Raw genomic sequence first — 12,056 nt, forward strand, 5'->3', positions numbered from 1 at the left:
AACAGTTTAAATACCCGTGTGGCTCAGCTCTGTCGCATTGACAGTATGATAATGGCTCCGAGCCACATTCCGCCTGGTGCGCATCCGTGAAAAGTACTGCAGCGTTCCTAAGAGCCCATCATGAGCGGTACGGGGCGGTACACAGTGTGCAATAAGCACCCGAGCCTGTATACAGAATGTCGCACCATCTAAATAACATTGTAATAAGATGCACACTTCGACTACAGTATTGTAACCGCCTATGGTCACTCACAGTCATGTTAAAGAAAGCACAAATGTCACTTTTGTATACTGTGAAGATGTTTACGAGTGTGAAAGGGAGGGCATTGCTTGAAATGGCCGGGACTGACTTTCCTCCAAGGCAATAGCCTCAGGTTATAGACCCTGCCAGACAATACCAACCTGGGAATGGTGGGGAAGGGCGGCAAAAGGCGGGGGCTCGAGAAGAGGCAGCCAGGAAGGGCCTCGAAGGTGAAATAAGCATTGCGGCACCGAAGCTTTACTTTTAATGTTAAAAGTAAAGCGCGGGTGCACAAATAAAGAAATAGATTTTTTTTCTATTTCTTTACTTTTCGTATAATCGCGGCACCCGCGCTTTACTTTTAACATTAACATTAAAAGTAAAGCGCGGGTTCAAAAGTAAAGAAATCGTTTTTTTTTCTATTTCTTTACTTAATCGCGGCACCCGCGCTTTAATTTTAATGTTAAAAGTAAAGCACGGGTGCCGCGATTATACCAAAAGTAAAGAAATAGAAACAAACATCTATTTCTTTACATTTGCAATAATAGCTGCCCCTGCACTTTACTTTTAACGTTAACCCCTTCCCTGCTGCCGTCGGCCGTTGGCTGTCGCAAGCACTACCTCGCTGGTGCTGCGAACGTCCAACGGCCGCCGCGGCCCCGCCCACTCCGCGGAACCGCCGCACTGCCGTGAAATAACAGCCTCGGTTAAGGTGTTAAAAGAAAAGCGCGGGTGCAACGATTATAGCAAATGTAAAGAAATAGATGTTCGTTTCTATTTTTTTACTTTTGGTATAATCGTGACAACCGCGCTTTACTTTTAACATTAAAAATAAAGCCCGGGTGCCGCGATTATACGAGAAGTAAAAAAAAACAAGCGCCCGCCACGACGTAGAGTTTTCAGTTTTTCTGCCATCCCACTTGGACGGCCTCGGCCTGCTTTCCTTCTGGGGTAAAAGGTTTATTATCTTTATGGGACCATGTGTTTGACCCCATGAAGATAAGAAACCTTTTACGCCAGAAGGAAGTCAGGCCAGGCCATCCAAGTGGGATGGCAGAAAAAGTGTACGTCATCGGCACCTCTTTCCCAATGGCTGGCCACCGTTTAGCATAAACGGTGACGCCGGCCACTGGGAAAGAGGGGCGGGGCTTAAAGCCCGCTAGTGAAAGCTCCTCAAAATCATTAGATCTTGCCAGCGAGACTGCACATGCGCAGCCTACGCAGGCAAAACCTAAAAACCGAATTAGAAGCATATGCCCGAAAAAAATAAAATAAACAGAAAACGTGTAGTAGTAAGCCATTAGTAATTTAAAAAAAGAAAAACTTTAATAATTTTAATAGTACTTTTTTGTGTGCGTCCAGGAGGAAGGATTAGTTAGCAAACCTATACAAATCCTTTTTATTTTTTTTTAAAGAGTTTTATATAGAGCGAACTAGACCCGAGACATCGGGTATCAGACGGAGACATTCATTTTTGTTACACACGGGGAGACTAAGTGATTTGCCCAGAATGACAGGATGCTGAGCGTGGTTGCCAAGACTCGAACCCGGTTCCCCAGCTTCCAGGTCGACAGTTCTAACTGTAAGACTACATCCTCTCCACAAATCCTTTTTCGGCTAAATGCACTTCACAGAAAATATGATTTATTGTTGCAAAGAAAATTTATTACTGGTTTTGAATTACTGTAATAATAAGACCTTGATGAAACGTACCAGGACAACTAAAATATTTAGAAACGCAACAAAAAGAAATATAAATTCAATTCCAAATAAAAGCATTGGTCCACAAGCCCTAGCTCTGAAATTCACTTATTTCTCATGTAAATGTGTACATCTGCACTGTCACTCTTAATGCAAGAGAGCCAATGGCAGAAGTGGGCGGACCCTTTTCCCCAACCTGTACGCTGTGGTGGGTAGAAGCAACATGTGTGTAGGGCAGTTGAACAAACCAATGGATGAAAAGGTCTAACCCCATATCTCCTCAATATATGCATATATAGGCTTGTATTTTTGTTGATTTTTTTATTAGAAGAGGTTGACAAGACAACTTAACGTGTCCCTATCTCCAGACCAGATCTACAGTTCATGAGCTTCTGTGCTGTGCTAATGAGCAACATTGTCCTCATGTTCCCAGAATACAGAGGCGGCAACAACTTAGGTCTTAAAATTCAAAGCCCAAAGGAAATCAGACGTAAACATTACTGACCAGGAAGATGAAATACTCCCCTGCTACCCACCCACCCCCTCCCCACCACCACTACCCCTCCCCGCCCCCCTCACTGGAGAACTGCAGCCTGGCTCGTTCAATTGTCAGTAACAGAAAAGGTGAAACCATAAACCACTTACCTGCTCAAGGTGCTTCTGAAGTCCTGCAAGAGAGAGACCAGACTAACATCAGTTCAAGGCACGCACTGGTACATGCAGCAAGGTCTGAAGCCGGACCTTATGTTAAACGTATGCATCCATTATACATGCATATATGTCCTCAGAAAAGTCTACTATACTAACATACATAAGACGAGGAAATTAAACAAGCATTTGCAATGCAATAAGTCTCGCATTTGCGAAATTGTAAGCTATTGGCATTGTAAATAACAAAACCTTTTATTTATCTGTTTTCAAAACCAACACATAAATAAAAGGCATTGTCATTTACAACGCAAATAGCGTAAACTCGCGTAAATGACTTTTGTGTAATTGGTACCTTTAAGCTGCCTTAATCCTGTGACATATCAAGGTGCATCAGCTCCAACACTCCAGTAACATGAGATGGTTTAGACATTAGGCTAGTCCTCCCTCTTTATGCTTAAGCACAGTCCTCCCCTTTCATGTAGACTGCAGATCACATGGTGATGTCCTGTGTATATGAAAGTCAAAATAAGCGGCTCTATTTTTTGAGAGGGAGGCAGAGCATTCTAATGTAGGGAAGCGATGCGTTTGTCCTTAGAGGATAGGGGGGAGGCCTTATGATGAAGTGAAAGGAGGAGGCAAAAAGTACTATCCTTTAGTGAATAGTAATTAAAACAAACATTGCAGTAAATGCGCCAAAACAGTTATGATATGGAAATAGAAAACTACGGCTGAACCAAAAGGATAGAAATGTATCCTCGTAGTTCCTATAAAAATAGGTAAGCAACAAACACTTTACGACATTCAAATTTACATATGCGCTCCTTACTTGAGAACCCAAATTAGTGGTAACAGTTAGTGAAATATACCGCAAGTCCACCCGTCCAAACAGCATCTAAAAAACACAGGCCTATTTAAGAAACAAGGTAACGGACTCGGTCAAGCTAATCAACCAATTGAAGCAGGTATGGTGGGGAATTATGGGAATTGTAGTGCCTCTATACTTTTAATACATGACTGAAATCCTGGGACTAATCCACCAATCACGGCAACCATGGAAATGATTCCTGGGGTATGTAATGCCTCAATACTACGTATACATAATTCAGACCAAATAACAAATATAGTGTGGGAAATATTCGCCTCTGAAGTTGAAAACTCCTAACCCGTGCACCGAGGTAGGAGCGTGTAACATCCAGCAACCATTCTGAAGCATGTTATCCTCCTATAGACAGAAGAACTCAAGTTACGGGCAAGCATAAAAGCACGGCGCCGGAGGGGGGTGCATGTGCTAGGCGCCATTGTTAAGGGGGCACAGTGTTATTAAACAGACAAGCACTGATGAGCGGCGGGTCGCCCGAGGCAGTTACAGGAAATAACTGGGAATAAGGGAAAGTGGTGGCCTTTAAAAGCAGCTAAGCAATTAATATGTACAGCTATGTGTAAAGCTAACGCTGCGCTGCGGGAGTGAGAGGGCTCCGCCAAGGGTGAAAAGCATTAAGGACACGTAAAAGAAAGTTCCCCATAAAACATGCATCAAACACAAAAGCGGCCGAAAACAGTAGGTAGGCGCTGCTGCTTCCAGACTACACGGAAGTCAGTATCAGTTCAACAGCCAGTAAATACCCAGCTAACAAGAGGTATGCCAATGTTAAACAAATGGCGAGTGGCAGGCGATATTACCCGGCAATAGGAGGAGTTTCACCCAACATATAGATTACTTGATGTCTCGGAGAGACAGCGCATGCCCTGCCTAGGCGAGACCTAAAAAGTGCACAAAATCCATTTTATCCCTGTGTATTGCATTATCTGTGATAAATAATTAAGTCAAACAGCATAACCTATACGGAAGAGGTAAACATATCATAGAATACAAAGTTTCTTCGCTTTAACAGATGTTGATCATCAGCATTAGATAAAAAGTGACAGCCACAAGGGTTCTAGGCTCATTATTTAATGAGTGAAAGAGACCAGACGGAGATGGGCGTCTGATTAATTGTAGCAAGGTACAGCAAACCCCAAGGCTCACATACCAACTGTGGTAAATAAAGTTTACCTATGCGGAATTTCTATGCGGTAAAGTTCAATAAGAATAACTCAATCAGAAATGAGAGGCAGAGTCCGTGGCATCTGAGTATATAAGGGTTTTATTCCATAAAATGGAATTGGTTCGAACCAGGCATCATGTTCCATCACCACGAAGGTTCAGGAAGGGATAGACAATGCTTTATTAACAGAGTACAATATATATAGTAAATGCATAAAATGGTGATGGATACAGAAGGCGTAACAGCTGAGAGAAACGAGATAAGAACACATGTACGTAACAGAAGGCGTGCACGAGGGCGTACACGGAGGTGTGTACTAGAAACGTCACATGAAAGTGTCACAGGTGGGTGGTTCCATAGAGGAATTCTGCAGTGTCAGCAGAAATATGTGGCTGGATGCGCGCGCAAGCAACATGACGTGTGATTGACGTGGAACTGGAAAGTGAAGGGGACCGGACATTTAGCACTATACAGGGAGACAGAAGTCTGGCGGGTCAGAACAACCTAAACCCAAATCATATCTGATATCTTGTGTTTGAGGAACTGTATTATCTAGAAGGAAAGGTCTCTCGGGCAGAGGCTATTCTATACTGACTGCTAGTGCGTGCATATGTGTCTACGTGTCTAAGTGTAATGCGAGGGGCCATGGGCCTACCATGGTAACGGGAGCAATGAATTACTTGCACGGAGACAGAAAGGCCGGGCCCTTTACTCTGCAGCTGGGAAGATGTTTACCTATATCGCTAGACAGGAATGTATTTTCGAGGAGCGGAGCAGATAACTTGAAGGCTGAATTGTCTTGGCAGGCAGGCAGGCCGAGCCGGGCACCGCTCGCCGCACAGGGAGTAAGGCAAGGGTCATGGATGCAGATCCAGGCTGCAGCTTCTGAGGCAGAAGACAGAAAGGGCTCGATGGCAGAAATCAGGGCCTAACTCGCCAGAGCCAGGAAAACGTGAAAGTGCACCATGTAAAGACGGTGGCACGGCATACTTAGGAACTGAATATTCGATCCATTCATGGTGGATCTGAAAGAGGACATGTTAACGATGGACGCAAATGTATTTGCGTCTTCATAGCGGGTTGTGGAGGGAACATACATGTACTTGAGGCACGTACATGGAGCCGTTGGGGTCTACGTTAGGGGACACAATTGACCATAAAAATTCATATTACCTCATTCCCTCCTTGTCCCCTACGGACCCTTCATGATATATCGATCTTCATTAGTCCATCAATTTGTTCATATAACATCATTTGCTCTTCCTTTTTCAGGCGGGATTCAGAACGTGGACTTGAATGGGGAATACATGATGTGGCGCACAAACCACAAATAGCCGGTCCACACTGTAAACATAGGCAACAACTGAATACTATGAGAAGGGCTATTCCGAGGAAGGATAGGACTTTCCATCCCCAGGCTGATAACACGCTCCAGAACCAACCGGACCAAGTCCAGGTGCCTGGATTCTGGTGTATCTGACTTGCAATCTTGTGGAGACGGGTTATGGCTCTATATACCGATGGTGCATTTTCTGGAATGAAAACACAGCAACTCGATCCGATGACTCTACAAGCTCCGCCCCTATCAGCCAGGATGACGTCAAGAACGAGACGATTTTGAAGAACAACAAGTCTCATAGCAGACTGTTCCTCTGTTAAGTTGCCTAGGGCGGAAGTAGTTTCATTCACTACTGCTTCGAGGGTTCTAGTCAATTTACGTATCAGTTTACTATTAAAGACAGTACCTAAATAGGGAAAGAAACCTTTATTGAAGTCTGTATACTGCTCCCATGCCGTTTCAGTATAGTCGACAATCGGGAGATCTCTCTTGGATCTATTGTGTACTAGATGGGAGTCCCTATGATAATCAGAAGGGGCTAGAAAAACAGGTGGCAGAAGGAATGCAATGTAACAAGTACCATCCCAATCTAGAGGTAAGCGTATATATGCTGTATGACCACATATGAAATAGGAATGACGGGAAGCTTTGAATGTAGACTTGCCTTTATCACTGAATTCGATCACAGTGGTACATTCACTATGTCCTAGATGTACTGAACCATTCTTTCTGACACATAATTCACCTTTGACTGGTAATACTGACATAGCGGGCAAGACTGGTTTTATATCGGACTGGACATTCAGAATCATGAGGTTGAGTGTAAAATTACCTAATCCATATACTTCATTTTCTAGATCGGTCCCTATCCTTAGGGGAAAACCCTCCTTGTCAGGGAAACAAACTTTATGCAAAACTGTGTTCAGATTTCCCCATACCCAATTGCCCTGGTAAACTACGGAATCAGAATCTAAAGAATTCATTAAACTAAACCATGCACCACAGGAACCATTATGTGTGAACGGGTACGGAAAGAGGGGCAGAACTCCCTTGTACTTCTGATAGGGAGGGAGTCGGCCACATATCCAACAATTGGTAGCATTGCTGGTCTGATGGGAATGATGTAACATACTGATGAATGTATTGTTGCGCAGCGCAAGTCGGTAAGATAACTCGTGCGGGGGCAATTCACTGAAAGTATGCTCGACAGTGTCATTTGAAGAAGAATGTGCACGTGTGAAAATAGGAAAGTACATGTGTAGTAATATACTTGCAGCAATTATCATAAGACTCAGAAAAAACATAATCAATAATGTCACAATGCAGTGACTGCGGAGAGATTTAAAATATTCATGTTTCTTGATCTGTTTCTGTCTATCTCTCTCTCTATTGGGGTCTAACTGGTACATGTCAGGAACTTGTCTAACCGATTCACCTAGGGGAGGACTTAAACAATTAAACTGTCTGACTTGCTAGACCTCAACTTCATACGAAAATCTTGGGAAGGAGTTTTCTCTACCAAAGGGAGTTTAGTATCAGTCTCTGGAAGGGGGCAGGGCTGGGAGTCTGGTTTTGGCTGTAGTCCATAGTGTCTTTTCACATGACTCGAGTGGAGCCAGCCCTTGCGGCCCTCCACTTTCACTGCTGTCCTTGTAGTTAATAAAACAAGCTTCGGCTCCTGCCAGAGGGGCTCCAGCGGACTCCTCCTGTCGAAGTTCCGGATAAAAACGTATTCTCCAGGGACGATCTCGTGTGGCTTCACCTCGGTGTTGTCGGGAAAGGCTGCAGCTACCTGTGAACGACATGATTGTAGTGCAGACATCAAGGAAGCAAGGTAATCTGTCAGCATATTACAGTCAACATCTGTGATCTTACGAGGCAGAGGCGTCCCCCACATATTCGGCGGCCTACCAAAGACCACCTCATACGGGGATAGCCCTGTTCTTGAATGTGCTATCATTCTCATGTAAAAGAGTGCAACTGGTAAAGCTACTATCCAGTCAACGCCTTTCTCTCTACAAATTTTGGCAAGACGTATTTTCAGGGTCTGATTGTGTCGTTCCACGAGACCTGCTGCCTCGGGATGTCGGACACAGTGGAACTTCCACTGATATCCTAGCAGGAGTGATACCTGCTTCATAAGCTCGGACGAGAATGGCTGACCATTATCTGAGTACACGATACGGGGCAAACCATACCTGGGGAAAAATTCACGTACCAGCTGCTTGGCAGTGGTCGGAGCAGTGTAATCTGGGACTGGATATGCTTCCGTCCAACGGGAAAGTGCACATACAACTACGAGGACATATTTGAATCCTCGACAACGTTCCATCTGGATATAATCCATCTAGAGGACTTCAAAAGGCTGTCTGTTGTGGAGCATGCATAGGCTGTACATTCTGTGTAACGTGTTGTTGGGCCTGATCCTGTCTAGGAGGACGCGGTCTCTCTTTAGTTTTACCTGTGGATATATTGTGTTTTAAAACTGCACAATCGTTTACATAGTGACCTGGCTGTTTACAATAGTTGCATGTCCCTTTAACAGGAGCTGCCGAATTATTGGACTGTGTCATGCCTTTTTTCTGACCGTCAACCGGAACTGACTGAGCAACGAGCATTTTCATTTTCGTGTCTTTCATACGTCTTTGTTCGTGATCATGTTCTTCCCTTATTCTGTTCTGGTGATACTGTAACATTTGTAACATTTGGGAAGGTGTATTTGCTTGCCATGTGCTCTCAACTTTTAATACGCGATTCTTAACTTGGGGCAATGAATTCTCGACTAATTTGGATACAAAAAGGTGCAGGTATGACTCGCTACTTGCTTTCAGGCCACTATTAATAATGAAACATTTCTCAAATCGGGAATAAAAATCACTAGTGTCTTCATCGGGTTTCTGTTTGCAGGCTGAGATTGCATCCCAGTCCTCCTTTTTAGTTGCTAATAATCGTGGCAAGACCTGTACTAACAATCCTGGTAATGCTTTAGTTTTGTCCCCAAGACCCAGACCTGGGGTTCGGGTCGCTTCTTCGTTTTCTAATGCAGCCCAATCGATCTTTTTGTCTCCCACCTCCCATTCTTTTTCTTTGAGTTTCTCGTAAATACCGGCAGGCAATAACACTTTCAATATTTTCATAATGTCGGGATAGGTATAATCACCCATGAGTAACATGTCTTTTATTTCACGGTGAAAACCTGCTGGGTCTTTACCATGACTAGGCACTATTTTCTTCATTTCTAACAATTCCATTTTAGTTATAGGCGTGTATACATACACACGTGTAAGGGTGTTATCATTATTCTTGACTGGATGTACTTCTCGTAAAGGATTCTGTCTGTCTATGTAAAACATTTTCCTTTCTGGGGGTGGAGCTGAAATAAACTGTGGATTCAGGAAGGCACTATATCTGTGTCGATGTTCTAGAATTACTTTAATTAAATCGGTACCCAGGCCTCTCCATTTATTCATGAGTAACTCTATTAATACATCAGGTAGGGGACCTGGATCAGAACGTTGGCTCTTATACAACGTAAGGAGGTGCTGTATCATATACATACCAGCTAGTCGCTGTTCGTCGGGGGAAAGATTCAAAAATGTTTGCGCTAATGCATCATCATTATATCTATCGGAATTGTCAGCCCATTGTACTGCTGACCTGGCTAATTCTTGTTCATCCATGGAATTGAGTACATGGTATCCCATTCGTTCTTGAAGTATTTTATCGGTAGCCTGAAATAGATGTTCAGGAGTCTTCGGATTTGACATAGCAGAATGAAAAAGTCTCTTGCTTTCTGGACGTAACGTTTTATTAAAAGATCTACTCTTTCCTACATATGCTATTGTTTCTGTATGTTCCGGCTCCTCCTCTGAGGATTCATTCTTGTCATTATCTGCTTCATTTTCAGCTTTCTGTTTTTCATGAAATACTGTTATTTCTTTACGGATTTTTCTGTACATGACCTCTATACTTTTCTGTCTATCATGTTTTTCGTCTGCAATATTCTGACCCCATGTAGTTAGAACCTCCATCTCACCTTTATTTACACCAGGCTGGTCTCGTTCTCTTATGAAACAGTTTATGAGGAATCTTAATATTAAACCTTGAGTGTCTACTTTCTGGTGTGCCATGGCCTCATGAATACATTCCTGACCCTCCCCAGTCTGAACGAAATGATATATCCTGTCTAGATAATCTGCCATTCCTGGAAATAGAACTAAAAAGTTTGCAGCACGTCTTATACGTATTGAGGCTAATATCATGCAACCGTCTTGGCCTGGTATTGGATCATATCTACAGTCTGTAAGATATTCTTTAAGCTTTTCAATTGTGGCTGGTTTCGGAGTACGTTGCATTGCCAGTTCTCTAACAGTTAATCGCTGTACTGGTGGCGGGGTACGGTAACCTCCTGTAGCGCCTCCTGTAGCGGAGGTGTGAGCATGAACTGGCTGTAGGGTCGGTACCTGCTGTAACTGGGTTGGAACCTGGATTGAGCCAGACCCGAAAGGATTAAGCGAATTAATAGGGGGTGCATGAAGTGGTGTAGGAAGGGTCGGTTGTTGCGGACCTGGGGGCTGATGATCATGGGGTGGTACAGGTGCAGGTGGGACATTGGTATATTCGGGGGCTACATCGTCTAAATAGGAAGAAAGAAAAATATCTGCTGCGGTCTTGTGACGTAATTTAGTCGGAACCAATGGAGGGGGCAGATCTTTCGGTCTTTCCGGGGTCGCGTTAGGCAGGCCCTCGGCCAGGACTGGATACAATCCTGTCATAATGGCATTACTCCGTCTATCGTGTTGTTCCATTCTAACTCGTTCTCCTTCTTCTAGTAGTTCCTTTTCTTTAGCTTTTTCAGAATCCTCTCTACTTTTCTCTGCTTTTCTGAGTGCTTTCTCTGTCCGTCTGTGTGATTCTTTACGCCATAGTTCAATGGCATCTTTCTGTGACTGTCTGGCTTTCTTTTTCCATAATGCTTCTTCTACTCTCATGATGCACTCGGCATCCCATGTCCCTGTAACGGGCCATTTCTGATTCTCTGCTAAATCCTTAGTGTGGTCCACCAATAAGTCGAGATATAATACGGCATCTAAGCCGTGCTTGTGGTACATAAAATATCCGGGAGTGTCCCTGGGTGGGATGGGAACAGCTTCCTCTAGTATCCCTTTTCTAGTTCCTATCTGTCTCAGTTTAGAGAACAGCGGCATTCTGAACCTTGATACTTGACACTTGATACTTACTCGGACTTGAACACAACTAATACAATAAACACAGTAATGAAGATCAAACAATCACTCATACCACGACATTTAAAACACATTAAAACATTTCGGAACGAACGATGACTTGATAACTTGATACTTGATATACTGCTAAACAGTACAGATACACTGCTAAAACAGTGCAGACCGGGTCTGTGTACCCAAACCCGTCTTGACCGGACACAAATTAATGCACCCGTCTAGATGCGTCCCCAGCAACGGTACTCACCGGGAAGCACGGAACGGAAGGCCTCGGAAACTCGACACTGGACTGGACCGGACTGGACTCGACTCGACTCGGCTCGTGACGTAGGTACTTCGGAACTGGTGGGCCTCTGAACACCTCGGACCTTGCTCTCTCGGCTGGGCTCTGGTCGGGATCCTCCGCACTCCTCACCGCCTCGTCTGGGTGTCGATCGCAGTCTCAGTCACCTCCGTTGGCCTGAGGGAGATACAGGAAATCCTGCGGGTACGCGTAGTTGTCCGTCACGGCTGTGGCAGGGGACTAGGCCTGCAACGCACCGCCGGCGCGTAAGGTGGGGGAGGGGTCCCTATTCGGGCGCCAAATTATGTGGTAAATAAAGTTTACCTATGCGGAATTTCTATGCGGTAAAGTTCAATAAGAATAACTCAATCAGAAATGAGAGGCAGAGTCCGTGGCATCTGAGTATATAAGGGTTTTATTCCATAAAATGGAATTGGTTCGAACCAGGCATCATGTTCCATCACCACGAAGGTTCAGGAAGGGATAGACAATGCTTTATTAACAGAGTACAATATATATAGTAAATGCATAAAATGGTGATGGATACAGAAGG

General features: G+C 44.1%; 1 protein-coding gene across 2 annotated transcripts in view; it reads right to left on the minus strand.

Annotated features, from left to right (window-relative positions):
• LOC147668696 (E3 ubiquitin-protein ligase TRIM7-like) overlaps positions 1 to 12,056 on the minus strand; it is a 92,670-nt gene that overhangs the window by 56,944 nt on the left and 23,670 nt on the right. For both annotated transcript variants that reach the window (XM_086948502.1, XM_086948503.1), the window contains exon 4: positions 2,588 to 2,610. In XM_086948502.1, coding sequence (XP_086804628.1) covers positions 2,588 to 2,610 — 23 coding nt within the window. The remainder of the gene's footprint in view (positions 1 to 2,587; positions 2,611 to 12,056) is intronic.

Source organism: Lissotriton vulgaris, unplaced genomic scaffold (assembly GCF_964263255.1).
Source record: "Lissotriton vulgaris unplaced genomic scaffold, aLisVul1.2 SCAFFOLD_3633, whole genome shotgun sequence".
Classification (NCBI taxonomy): domain Eukaryota; kingdom Metazoa; phylum Chordata; class Amphibia; order Caudata; family Salamandridae; genus Lissotriton; species Lissotriton vulgaris.